General features: G+C 40.2%; 1 protein-coding gene across 1 annotated transcript; it reads right to left on the bottom strand.

The window, feature by feature from the left end:
* Positions 1-1,563: 1,563 nt before the first annotated feature.
* On the bottom strand, positions 1,564-14,198 carry LOC118770844 (desmoglein-2-like). Its single transcript, XM_036518577.1, has 14 exons — positions 14,049-14,198; positions 10,932-11,051; positions 10,038-10,193; positions 9,628-9,769; positions 9,125-9,291; positions 8,529-8,663; positions 8,224-8,409; positions 6,403-6,671; positions 5,815-5,957; positions 5,063-5,284; positions 4,403-4,639; positions 3,891-4,006; positions 2,979-3,383; positions 1,564-2,566 (listed from the first exon to the last, which is right to left on the bottom strand). Exons 1-14 carry the CDS (start codon positions 14,118-14,120, stop codon positions 1,649-1,651), a joined length of 3,288 nt encoding a protein of 1,095 aa, XP_036374470.1. The 5' UTR covers positions 14,121-14,198; the 3' UTR covers positions 1,564-1,648.
* Positions 14,199-14,878: the final 680 nt, after the last annotated feature.

Below are 14,878 nucleotides of genomic sequence, written 5' to 3' on the forward strand. Positions count from 1 at the left end.
AACTGAATGAGCCACGCCCCTTTCCAGAAATCTCTTCAGCAACTTGCTAGCAGCGATGGTGTAATGAAAAATGCTTGCTGTGACGTGGCGCGAAATTCAGTTTTTCCATTTTTCAGGCAAGCGATCAAACCTGCGCGAGAAAAGCGAAGCGAAATTTCGCTTTACAATCCAAATGATAAGACATACATTCAAGCAGTAACTTTTCTCGATGCAAGGTGTGAGCTTTGCTGTGATACAGGAGATGGAGGGAGGACGAGGATACAAAGCTGGATGACACTGTGACTTAATGGCAGCCTAAAAGGCCATTTTTTGATGTATGGGTTTCGCAACACAATTACAGTTCATGTGTATGGGGTCACACCACCCCTAATATATATTAATGTACATGTAGCACACTGCACTAATATGACTCTGTCTGCCAGTGCTCATCCAGAGGGGAATGTAACACGTGTGTGTCGTATGCATACTTTATGATGTCATACAGAATTTGAGGTGATGCAAATGGTGGACATGTGATGTGTGATGCGAACTGAAGAAGTGTGACCTGAGCTGTCATAATGTGACAAAAAAAGCAGTTATGCAGCTCAGCCAAAGAAAATATAATATGACAAAAAAAAATAGACATGACGTGAATTGCCAAGTCACTCACGTTTACACAATACATAGACTCTGTCTATATGTACTTAAACTTTGAATGTGAAAACATTGGTCTTTTATTGTAGCAACAAAACAAGTTCAATCAACTGTGGAAAAGCAATGACGCAAGCATTTATATAATGTTAATGCAGCCCTTGTGCAGCACATTTAAAACCAAATAATTCATATTCCATTGATAAATACACATAGAACGGATGTATCCAGGTTACATGGGTTACAAATGTAATATTTCCACTCACTGTAGGCAGATGTGTAAATACAAGAGAGGGTTTCCATTTAAAAAATGAAAATAAGCATGTAACTTAAAATTTTATCATCTTTGGATTGTTCTGCATTTTCTCAAGTAAGCACATGAATGTATTGTAAATACCCTGTGATTCTGTCTTGACCAAGAAAAGCAATATAAAAATACAGTAGATTGCAAAGCATTTACAACATCATTATTTCAAATAATGGTTGGCCCTTTTATGACAAGTACTTTATATTTGAGTCATGTCATCTGTTGCAAGTACTCCCTTGTTCTTAAATAACATCCCCAGTCTTCATCACAGAAGATGTAAAAATCCATTACAACCAGCCCTAAAATAATTCAAACAATTACTTCTCTGAAAAATAGCAAGGAACTCTTGAGTTCTGTTGGAAAAGTCTATGAGACCCTCTCATCAAACCCTTGAAATCATGGGTTTCAATTCTCTATGACAGCAGCCTTCAAAACTGTGGTGTGATTGCGTTTGGCCTGCATTCCCTTCCCTTTCATGACGGTTTTGAATGGCGCAACAACTGAAAAACATTCTGAAGATCAAACCAACAACGTTCCAACAACAAGCAGTCGGTTCAAACCGCTTGGATGAGAGTACAGTTCAGGGGGGTGACCTCTTTCACCCAGAGATTTTCTTCTCCTGCACGGCCACCTGTGACCATGTGGTGGCGCTGCCACATGGAGCTCCACTGCTCCACTTTGTAACCCAGAGACTGCAGAGATGCTCCCCTCTCAGATGTCTTCACTTGAGGGGGTAGAAAGTTCATATGCCTGGAAGGACTCTCTGCTTAACTCCACCACACCTTCATGTAGCACCTGCCGGTTCTCCATGGTGTTACTCAGTAAGTCCCATGATTTTGAAAGGGTGCCTCTCTGGAGGGACCCGTGTGCAGGCCCTGACTGGCCTTCCTTAATCACCTGCCTCTCCACGACCAGCACGTTCTGAGACCTGGGCAGACTCCCCACTTGCAGAAGGCCTTGGTTCAGCCCGGCCTCCCCCTCTCGCACCACGTGGGCTGATCCCATCTTCCGCTCCACCAGCACCACGTTCTCCCCCACGTTCACGCCGCCGACCCTCTCTTCCTTGATGACCATGCCCTCTGGGTGAGGGACGTCGCTCACCACGTACAAGCCCTGCAGGCTGGGCCTCTCGGACACCAGCACAGTGCGTTGAGCCTGCAGGACCGGCGCAGTGGCGAGGTACACAGGCTGCGGCTGAATCAGGTATGTTTGATTCGGGACCACCACGTTCTCACTGATGCGTACGCCGGGCACAGAGGGGGCAGGAGAACCCCTCCCTGTGACAACGGTCTCTTGCATGTGCGTTGACTGGGATGCATGGGCCACACTGAGCTTGCTGGCGGCCAGCAAGCTTACTGAACTGACCTCGGCGTGGGTTGGCGACATGGCGCCAAAGTCCACCTTAGGCACAGGGGGGCTGAAGGAAACCTGCGACTCTACCATCGACCCCCTGCAGATCTCAGCCAGGGTTTTGAACTTGGGGCCCAAGTCGTTCAGGAACTCCAGGTCATTGTCTTCTTCAAGGAGGCTGCAGCACCCTACCGATCCCACGGGAGACTCTTGTCCCTCATCGTTGTAGACCAGCAATCCGTCTTTATTGGAGTCGGACTGTTGTGCAAAGCTTGCTTTCTACAAATAAAGATTCATTTTATAATTGGATACAAAACAGATACTTGAGCCCTGGGAACAAACAATCACGTATACGAGTGAACACTTTATAGTTGCTTTCCATTTATTGACCTTGTGGTATATCTGAAAGGGATTTATTTAAGAACTAGTTTCAAATGAGGAGTGTCATGTTTGACAACAGGAAGCCCTTTCCATTCGAGAGCACAAACATCACTTAGCAGTATTTAAAAAAAAAAAAAAAAATCTTATTTCTTTACAAAGAGTATCTTGCTTTACTGAAGGTCCCTGATTGCTGTCACAACACAGCTGCTGATAACACAGATGAATGGTGATTATGAGGTCTCTGCACCTGTATACCTGTATTGAATCACCCTACATACACAGCGAAAAGGTAATCCTTTGAGCCACTCACCTGTGAGTAGTACTCTTCCAAAAGCACATCTGGGAGAGCAATTCCATCACAGGCCCCTTCAGCTCTTGAGTGTATGAAAACGTTTTTCCTGTCTCCTCCAACCCATTCACTGTAACCTGGTGTCTTATACTGTGATATTTTAAAACTTCCACCGTGACCTCCCCATATACTTTGTAACCATTTAACATGTTCACTGTGACCTGCCCACGTATCTTGTGACGTTTTAACAGTTATGCCTGCCCCAACCCCTGCTCCATCTGCCACCTCCACCTGCCCCCTGCTCCACCTGCCACCTCCACCTGCCCCCCCATAACCCTCCTTCACCCCAAGGTTCCCTACAGTTCCACTGATAATAGTATTACAAGGGCCATCAACCTCCACTGGCATATTAAGAAGTGGAGGTTCCTGTAAAGGCAAAAATGAGAGTGTTTTGGAACTTGGGCGGTTTTACTTCAGCACTGAGAATGAAGCACACACACAGCACGGAGCAGCTGTTGAATTGGTACACACACAATAATCTGGAAATCAATGTGGACTGAAGCACCCAGAACCACAGCTGTAGCCTGTGCAACTGAGTGCTTAAATTACATATAAAACAATAACATATGACATATAACAAACAATAACTAGACCTCCATTCATTGAAAATATATACATTTGGTTTCATAAATACATAGACTGTGATTCATGGGTATCTGTTTGGGACACAGTCATGAATATTACTAATAAGGTATCGCTTAGGTATCAATTACATGTTACATAGTTTAAATCAAATAATTATTTCTGTTACAATTATGCTTGAATTGGCTCTGATATTTTTAAATTGATCCTAAATCTGAAAAAAATTGAAATGTACAACACATTCACCACCCAAAAATGAACACGGAAACAAAAAAAAAAAACGGCTCTTACTGTGTCTTCCCCCTGTCCTTCTGTGTGGTATTCAATCAGATATTGTTTTGTGTCATAAGGCATGGTTCGAATTCCTTCACCTCCACAGGTACAGAACAGCAACAGGAGGGGCACCACTGTAGTCATGGAGAGGGAAGAGGATCGTCAATCACCTGTTCGCCTGACGGTTCGGCTGCATTTTATGTGAACGCGTAACACACATCGATCCGTAGGGCATTTGTGTAGCAATGTTTGAATTATGGGTAAAAGGAATTAGTGCCCAGTTAAAAGACACTTCAAATCAGTGACCAACCTAGCACAGAGTTGCACATGCACACAGATTGCATTTGAGTCAATATTCAACCTACAGTATGTTACTGCATCATCATATCGATATTGGAATCTGCCGGCTAATGGAGATGAGTATGAGTATGAATTTATATGATACAGCACAGCTGAAAAGGCAACTTTTGCATTAGCAATGTAGCTAAATGCCTGCAGTCAGCCGTCTCTGTTGACTGTGCATTACTCACACAGTAGCAGCAGTAGACCCAGCAGCAGCAGGCCCAGCCCTGGGGCTCCAAAGACGGCTGAGGGCGTTTCTCTGTTTCCGCACGCTACCACGCCCTCACCATCTTCGCAGGTGCAGACCATCACATCCAGCACCTGTTCGTCGAGACACGCCTTCCCCTGCTGGTCTTTTATTTCAACTGCCACTCGATAGCTGCCGGGCCAGAGGTGGTCATGGGGTCTTAGGATTGCAGTGGTGTCTTAAAAAAAATGTTAAAGGCCACAACACTTTCAGTTAAAAGGCCAGAAAAAAATAGATAAATATACACAAATCCAGTTCTACGTTTGTCTGTTTTGTTTGTTGTATTGCAAAACAGGGCAATAGCATGGTTTGGCAGTGAGTGAATGAGCTTCAAGACATAAGGTTGCATGTTAAAATTCTGGGCAGAGTTCTGCTACTGTTCCTCTGAGCAAGGTAGTCACCTTAACTTCCTTCAGGAAGTGCCCCATCGTATAGATGGATAGCATTTAAAAACATAAAGTTTTCAAATAGAATTCAAAGAGCTGGCACTGCATGCTGTGCCAAAACCATTTCTGGGTTTCCTCCTTTATTTCATTTCAGACACCAGGTCTAGGTATGCCAACACAGTGCTTCTGTAGTAAAACAGTGACAAGGTCTTTACCATTTTTTTTCTCCATAACCCATTTCCCTTTTGTGCCTTCAGGCAAAACAGTGAAGGTAAATGGAGCCCCGTTGGGGGCGGCGTCCTCGTCCACTGCAGTGACGTACATGACTGGGTTCGAGGCGCAGGTGCTCTGGGAAGTGCTGGTGAGTGTGGGACAGTGATCGTTGAAGTCCTCCACGTGGATGAACACAGTACCAGTGGTAGACATTGATGGCAGATCTACAAAAAAAAAAAAAACCAAACAATTTTTTTGAACACCATTTCCTCATTGGAATTTCAGTTAGGTTTATTCACCGACTTGGCTTTTTCATTCATGCATTCATTAATTCGTTATGCGTTAATTAATTAATTATTCTGGGCTGACAACAAACTGCCAGACAGGCACATTAAGAATGTTGCATATGTTAAAGTGCAGGTGTCAACACTCATCGTGGTGTTTTAACTGAGATGCAACCTGAAGTGAGCGGGTGAGGTAGGTGAATTACTTAGCCAGAGTGCCATAGTTGTCATAATACGCGTATAACAATAAACATGTTATTCAGAAGTGCCAAAGTGGCGCGCACAACACAAAACTACTAAAATACATGTATTTTTACATGTGCATGTATATACTTATTTAAAATAAATATAATGTGAGCAAAAATAAGTCTACTATAAAACCAATCACAGTCAGTGCATCTGTTCAGGTGTAAAAACAACTATTTTGTTTCCTTTCAGTGACTGTACAACGGCTTTGCTTTGAAACTTGCCTTTTTTGAAGCAAATTATTGTTGCTTTGTATACTCCGTTAACCAACAATTTGGACTCCCTGTCGGGCAGTTTGTTGAGTTTAATGTCTCCGGTTTCCTCATCAATAATCAGCCAGTTACCGGGGTCATCGCCTTTTACATACCTAAGGGAATAAAATAAGGATTTTTGGAAAAAAAAAGAGAAATGTTCAACATGTAAGTAAATCGCCATCATTATTTGGATGTACTGTATTTACCTATAAATTGCATTGCGTTAAATACAATATACACTTGTGGGGATATTGTAAAATACATGTGCATGAAGTACTCTCTGCCTACCAAGCACAAGCGTGTCTGCACTTTACAGGCAACCTAAGTAGGTTCTCAGAAAAGAACTCAAACTCTTAACATTATCATTAAAACTTAAAAGCAGGTTTTAAAGGCATGTATTTCTCTTGGTTTAAAAAAGTATTTCTCAACTGGTTATGTAAAGACTCTTCATATACACTCAGTATAACCAATAAAACATGTCTAGTATTGCTGTGTTGCACAGCATACTCAACATTAATTTTCACCTATATTGAACGATACACATTTTTGAGTACAAACCTGGCATTTTGAACAGTCTTTAACGTGTCTTTATCAATGGCTGTGAATCTCGTGATGACTTTATTCAAAACCACCTTCACACTGTGCTCAGAAATGTTGATGGTTTTCACTGCTGGTATGAATTGTACACCTTCTAGTTGGTTCTGGACTTTGACCCTGATGGAGAAGTTTCTGATGTCCCTATCTTCAGGTATGCTTGGGTGGTAGGGTGCTTTGTTGTTCACACTCCCTTTGAGATTGATCTCTTGAATCTGTTCGTAATCCAGGGCCTTCAGAGGAACAGACCGAGGAGAATACTTCAGTCATATCAAAATATATCAACTTGTTAATATACATCAGAGGTAATAACACTACCTGAACTGTGAGCTTGCCTCCTGTAAGTATGTTGTGGTTGTTAGGGGTTTGAGCATCTGCTCGAAATGGCCACAGATATTGTGTAAAGGAGGCAATTACTTCACGCTTACTACCTTGTCCAGATGTAAAAACGGCTACTATGTAAAATGCAGGCTTTGTAAGTTTCCATTTGTAATAGTATGTAAATAGCAGGGTGTAAAGTAACAGACTTTCAGAAGTTCAGAAGTAACAGTTACTGTACTTCAGTGGTTTTTTTTCCCTGGGATTTCTATTTTTAGGAGCATTTTTAAATGCCATTATTATTTTGAAAAAAAGCTGCTAGTTTTTACCCACTACTTTTATTCAAACTAAGTCCATTATATTTTCTTGTTTGCGCACAGCACATCCAAAAGAATGCTGCACGCTTTGGGCATTTCATGTCAGTGACTGCGCAGAAGATAACTGAAGACACGCCATTGTCCAAGTTGCTCTCCTGCACAAAGCGTGAGTGATTTTTATTTATTTATTTTTTTTGGTGACTGTAGGTCAAAGACAGTTTTTACGCAGGTGTGAGTAGCAAGCTAACGGATGGGGATATTATGATGTTAACGGAGGAGAGGGGGGAGGCCACTACCAAGTACCAAAGATTTGTTTTTTGAGATGAAATAGGCTAGTTCATGTAGGGGATGTTAATAAGTGATAATGCTTTTGTTATCTCCCATGTATTCTCATTTTGACGTACGTTCTTCCTACCCAAACATGAGAATACACGGTAGATTAAAAAAGCAGTCTTAATAATTACATGTGAGGTCGCCAACTAAATGAGCACAGCTCGTCTGTTACTTAATGTTACCATGACAATAGCAAGAGGCTAACTAGCCCATGCTAGAGCAGTCACCAGTGGCTACCTTGATAGCTGACCTTAAGGTTAGCATGCTAGCTGATACTAGCTGAACTTGCCAGCCTAGCTGGTGGAAATGCTGCCTAGTTAACATTAGCCATGGACTCTACTAACTAGAAAACTTACAACAGATTTATAGCTGCTCGCTAGTCCTGTACTCGTGATAAGCATTTTGAAACGTTAGTGTTGCGGTATTACCACACTGCACATTCAAGGGATTTGTGATAATACAACTTGCTAGCTACATGACAGCGATAGCAAAAGATACTAAACATTTTATGTTTCTCTTTTCAGACTGTAATGCGAATGATGTCGAACAGGACAGCTCAGGTAACATGAAATAAGCTACATTTCAGAAAATTAGTCATGGTAAATGGTTCGTAAAATGTAACGTAAGTTACTTCGACCTGAGAGCATTGTTTTAAAGGTGCACTTTATTCTTACTCAAGTATTTTTCCAGGAAGAATGTTTCCAGGAAGAAAGTTTCCAGTGTACGCTAATGTAAAATGAGTGTCTCTTTTTTTCTGTGGAAAACAAACAAAAAAGAAAAAGGGGGAAATCAATGGGATTTCTCCTACATGGCCTACCTTCATTAATATCACAATCCCCTCGTTGGTCTTTTCATCAGTCTTGATGCTGAAGTATCCTTCTTCGTTTCCCGAAATAATAATAAAATGCGCCAGCCAGTTGACTGTATACTCCAAGTCAGCGTCTAAGGCTTTGATCCGCATAACTTCCACATTGGCCGTGTTCTCCTCAACGGTTCCTTCGTACTGTAAGAAACACCAGGAAAGCACCTATTGACTCTAATGCAATGGAAAACAAATGTTGAAGAGTCGTCTGCGGAACAAAGCTGTATAAAAAGCATAAAAGACAAGCTTTTTAAGTTTACGTGAGATTTCTCCATAGTAGGATAGTTGTCGTTGACATCCAGTATGTCGATCACAACTGATCCCGTCCCGGTTCTGCCTCCTGGAGCACCATTCATGTCTGTGCCTTTAATTATCAACGTGTAGGAACTTTGAATCTGTTTGGGGGAAAAAAATATACAAAGACACAATTAATATAATATAATTAATATAAATATGTATATGAAGATAAATACAAATAAATAAATAGCTAGATAGATAAATAAATAAATAAGGAGGAAAAGAACATAAACTTAAGTGCCTTGTCATAGTCTGAAAGCCTTGTCCACAGTGTGCGACTGCAAACATTAATCTTTCGTAGTTATTCCCATCATGAACATTTCTGTGCAGTCCATAAAAATCTACTTTTAAATTAAAAAAATCTACTCTTTTATTTAAGAGGGGTCATTTTCCTGCTGTGTTGATCAGCTGATTCCTAGTAAAGATGCAAAACATTCTTTGATGGCACCTCATAGCAAGTTAACAAGAAAAACAATTAGTTAAATATTTTCACGCATATATCTATGCACCTTTGAATTTAATTTAATGTTAAAAAAAGAATATATAGCTTCACACTTACTTCTCTGTCCAGAGTGTTCATTTGGACGTAAATTTGGCCAGTTTTCTGGTTAATGTAGAACATATTTTGTCCACCTGGTTTCTGCCCCACGATACTGTAAGCAATCTGTGCATTAGGCGTTTGTGGGTCATCAGCGTCTGTGGCAGTTACAGTCATCACCAAAGTGGCTACGATTTAAGCAGAGAAAGCATGGACTTTATCATTATTATAACTGTGGAAACAGAAACACCGGAAAACAGTTTAAATGACTCACAAGATTAAGAAAAGTATGTCACATGCTTAGTGTATACCCCCCCCCCCCCCCCCCAAAAAAAGTGATGATTATACATTATTGTTCTTTCAGACTGTCTAGAGTTTGAATAAATTGATAATTGATTGATCATAATCACAATATGTTGGCTGTCTTGTGCAGGTATCTTACTCTCAATAATTTGTGTTTACAAGATTCATATGAGAAACAAAGTTGGTGAGAAGTAAACGAAACTAAGACATAAATGACATGCCTGCTTGACTCGATTCATTGACCTCTCCGTGTTGCTCAAAAGAAAATACCGGATCATTGTCATTTTGATCCACCACAAAAATGCGAAGGTCAATGTCCTTCTCTGCACGGGTATTATTCCTGAACATTGCCACACCTTTCAGCTGCAAAGAAAAACAAGGGGCTGTTGACTATGATTCGATTACAATATTGATCTTATTGGCTCACAATGCCAATAAGATCAATGCAGCCCACATTTCACATCCATTTTCACATCTGCATGTGAGCTAAACAACTAAAGTAATTCAGGTCAAAAACCTGAGCACAACAGTAGTGCCCAATTATGTGCCTCATTATATTACTTAGGTACAATTAGCTCTTTAAATGCTACATACAAACATGAATCAGATAGAGTTTCAGAGGCTTGCTTACATGGTAGAATGGGATTTCCTCTCTGTCTAGAATTCTTGTAACTCGGACTTTGCCATTTTGGCGATTGACAGTAAACACACCAACAGGTGGTTCATCTGCCCCTTTTCCAGTCAGAGAGTACTCGATCAAAGTCCTGACTTCCTCATCAGACCGAATCTGAAAATACATTCAAAAGCATTTTATTAAACATCAGTTGTTTTTCTTTTTCAGTTATCAACAGACTAAAAGATAGATAGATAGATAGATATACATACATACATACATACATACATACATACATACATACGTAGGTACGTACGTACGTACATACATGTGTAAATGGTTGTTGTCACATAAGCCATTTTTCTATGCAGAAAATTGAAAGTCCTCCTGGGCCTCTATCTTAATATCTGCTCTCTTCAAGCAAATAAAAAGTGTTGCATTATAAAAGTGCATTATAAAAGTGACATTATAATGCATATTATTGCATGAAACAAATCCACACTGAAAGATATGCCATAATTGCCTTCAAATGTACAGTTGCTGTTGACGGTCACACACATATATCAGAACAGTTTGCTAAACCCTCAGTTTTAGGATAGGATTTGAGGTTTACTTCCAAATTAATATCTTGACTTTTTCATGAGGTGGATTGACACAGATACACAACTGCCTGAACAAAAAGTGGTATTCAAAATGCTGTGTGAGGGTACACCTTTAAGATGCATTTAATATTGTTGAGATTTATGACATGGCTCACATACTGGACAATATTGCCTCTTGTCTCCCTTAACAATAGCAGGCTGTACACAAAGCAAAACTGTAGCCTAACCCTCACCCTAAACCTAACCCTAATCCTCCATCCAAGAGAGTAAACGAGCTCTGATTTTGCAGACAGATGAAAGAAAATCTTACTTTAGCGATGAAGTCTTTCTGCGTGTGATCATCATTTTCAGTCAGTCTCTCTGGAGGTAAGAGCCATTCCCTCTTTTGTCTCCTCAACTCTGTCTGCTCTCCGGCATCCACCACAGAAACCTAGACACACACACACACACACACACACACACACACACACACACACACAGAGAGAGATTCTAATGTTTTGAGAAAAAAAAAAAAAAAAAAAAAAAAACACAAGCAGTCCTCCACGTTTTATGTTTTACACCTGAATGTGTTTCATCGACAAAAATTGACAAGGCTGTTAAATGGTCTCAGTTCAAAGTAGGTTTGCCAGTAGGTAACAGTAATTTAATTAATTTCAACATTTGTTGAGCACATAATCTTGAAGAAGAAACAAAAGTAACGCTTAAAGTTGTTACTCAAAGTAAAAGACAAAGTGCATAGCTACAAGGTTGAATCCGGATCCGAAAAGACATAATAATTTATGTCGAATTTCAGTTTAAACGATGCATCCCCAGCACTTAAACGTCTGCCGCTGAGCATTTCAGAATACTGGGCGTATACCGCGACAGCTCGCGCAGTGAACGAAGCGTCCCAGAATCAAATTTTCTAGAATAAACCTGACGAACTAAATAACCAGGACTGAACATTTTAACCACATATAGTATCAGTCTGTTATGCTTACTTTAAAAACCATTTTTTGTGCAAATTGCCCGCAGGTTCAACGGAAGTGGTGTTTTTCGAAGGAGCGAGTGTTGAGTGATGCATTCTTGTTTTTTCAATGAAACGTTTTGATATTAATGTTCGGAAGACATTCAGTTTTTAAACGACAATAACCTTTCAACGAAACATCCAGTAATGTTTAGATAATTCTTAGAAAGAGTAAGACATGCAATTCTATAGTGTTCTGTCACAGCCTTTGATTTTGTCTTATAGGTTTTAAAAAATCACATCAAATTCGCCATTAACCGTTTTATTAAAAATAGTTTAATAATTCAAAACAACAAAATAACTGCGGAAATGTCAAATTCATGTTCGACATGGACAAGATATTCCGTTTTAATCTTAAAGAGCTCTTAGCGACACATTAAATAACGTTCAAATGGAGGATTAAAAGCAAAACGCCTCAAAACAACAACGATAACTCGATTAGTATGTATGCTGTTTTATCTAATATTAAATATTTATACGTTCGCAATTACAGCTGAATATCTTATCGATAATATGACTTAATCTATCAAAACCATGCGGGCACAGCGTTGAGTGTCATAGCGTTTGGATTTACTTGAAGCTGTTTCATTTATTTTTGGCCCCTACACTCCCTTAAACGTGGTGATCGGGAGATGCTCCCGACATCGTCACAGTTATTTATGGTGGGTTTCCAGTTAGGGTCCGTCGAACAAGTACGCTCAGGTCGCAGCATTTTTCTCTGAGTGTCCCTTCTTTTATTCGGTCTCACCAGGTATTGTTAATTTGTATTTTTTTACAATGAATTAATAAGAGTTAATATGTTCCACAAAATGTACACAGATTTCTGGCTTACGGGTAGGGGACCATCTAACTGTACAGACAAGTACAAGATTTCCAGTTAATGAATGAATTCAGGATATTGGAAACGCCACGTTTCTGATGGACATAATAAATGGTGATGGTTTTAATAGCTTATGCCTGTCTACTCTCAATGATGTTAGCCTTCTTAAATCAAAATCTACTGCTAAAAATCACAGGTGACATTCAGAAATAGTATAGAAGGGCTGAATTTAAGTGGAAAGTTATAAATTAATTAAAATGCATTGAAAGAACTGTTGATCAATTTTTATAATGCAATTATTGTCGCGAGAACTACATATCTGTCCAAGACGATATCTGAAGACAGTCACAATTTCGGAGTCAACACAATTCATTGTTTGTTAATCCGTAATCTAATGCTAATTTTTAAAGCACTGCTTTAGTACTTCTAGACTTTAGGACTGCTTTTGGTGTAGTTTGTCATTTTGTTTTAACTGACTGCCTTCGTAACTGGAGAGGTTTCAGTTTCTGTTGGTAACTCTCCTCATCCTCAGCACCTATTACTTGTGTGGTCCCACAAGGGGTCAGGTTTGGGACCCATGTTTTTCTCTGGCCATGATTGTACCTTCTCTTTCGACACGACAGCCTTGATGTGCATAAAGGCTGGATGGCTCGACATTTTTTTACTGAGTCATCTGAAGCTTGTTTTATGTTTCTGAACAAGTCCAGTCTAATCTGAACACCCTTATCCGTTCCATGGAATCTGCCCCATGGAAACCTCGGCGTTATTTTAGGCTCAGTTTAGAAAGAAACAAACAGTCCAGTCACGCTACTTTCAGCTAAGAAACTGTAGGTCAATCCTGTCATTCACTGACATGGAGAAAGTCATTGGGGCTTTCATTTGACCATGGCTAGATAGCTCTATAGGAGTCTTAGCCATAAGGCACTTTACTGTCTTTAGATAATTAGCATCTGTTATAAGTCAGCAGCTAGGCTTCTGACTAATAAGTCTGATATAACCCATGTCCTGGCCTCCCTGCACTGGCTTCCAGTCGTTTGAATGTCTGTTTTTAAGATTTGACATTTAAAGGATACGGATTTCTTTCTGATCAATTGATGAAGGGGTAGCAGTGTGGTTAAGGAGCAGGACTTGTAACCGAAAGGTTGCCAGCACTGCTGCTGTACCCTTGGGAAATGTACCTAACCCACATTTGCCTCAGTAAAATATCCCGCTGTATAAATGGATAACATTGTAAAAACTTGTAATTGATGTAAGTCGCTCTGAATAAGAGCGTGTTAAATGCCAGTGATGTACTGAATGAGTAATAAAAACTCCAACGGCGCGTTTCCTGGTTAACTTGAACATACACACACACCAAGCAGCTAAGGTACCCGTAACTTAAATGGTTAGGAATTTGACACTTGCTGCATTAAAGAATGGCTTTTGAATTATTTTGTCATTGTGTCTTGGCGATGCCGATATCAGTGACACTAAAATATTACACGCGTCAAATTGATATTATACATTACTACTAATTAACACTAATTATTTTTTAAGCTCCACTACAAAGTTGAAAAACCGACCACCCATCTTGATATTAGGGAACACAAAACCTCACTTACCGTTAAGAAATACAGCAGAAGCAAAAAAACACCAGCAAAAGGAACTTGAACCATTGTGCGTGTGTTGGGCATACTCCGGTAGTCCCTTTCCCGAATGCGAAAACTGTCAGTGTGTTTTTGTCTTGTAGATAGGCTATGTCTAGTAGGTACGTTTCCGTTTAGAATACGACGGAGGTGAGATGTTTATAGTATGCCAGCTACTGCGCCTGGAGCAATGACAGGGAGGTGTCACATCCTGGTACCCACACCTACACCTGAAACGATTACTGGTAATCGACTAAGTTGAAAGTATAGACATGTCTGGCAGTTATATTTTGGGAATGTCTACATTAACACGCTTATTCTAGTAAAATTAATACATTTTCCCCCAGAGGAGGGAATTACAACTTCACCATATGGCGTGAACTTTCAATGTAAAGCATCCTTCAGTGGGTGCAATATTTAGATCGATGTTGTAATTTGTTTTATTGTTTTATTTTAAATAGAACGGCGCCGATTCGGTCGCCCATCTTCGATGCTGATACAGCTGCTGTCGTTTTCGCACCTCGCCAGATTAATGCGCACTGATAAAAATGAGTAACACCCAAGTGAGTAAGATGTGTGGTAGTTGCTATTTTACGCTGGACTTGCTTCCTGCGAAGTTGTCAGGATACATTGTTCACGTAAATCATCTCTCCACTCAGGTTTGAACCGAAAAAATTGCAAAATAGTCGCCGTTTTTTGTTCTTTCATCCGCTCTGAAGACAATATAAACGCATCATAATCAGCGTGAATATCCCACCAGTCATTCTTTAAACACTCCCTCTTATTGCGCCATGTCGGCACAACGT

Source organism: Megalops cyprinoides, chromosome 24 (assembly GCF_013368585.1).
Source record: "Megalops cyprinoides isolate fMegCyp1 chromosome 24, fMegCyp1.pri, whole genome shotgun sequence".
NCBI classification, from domain to species: domain Eukaryota; kingdom Metazoa; phylum Chordata; class Actinopteri; order Elopiformes; family Megalopidae; genus Megalops; species Megalops cyprinoides.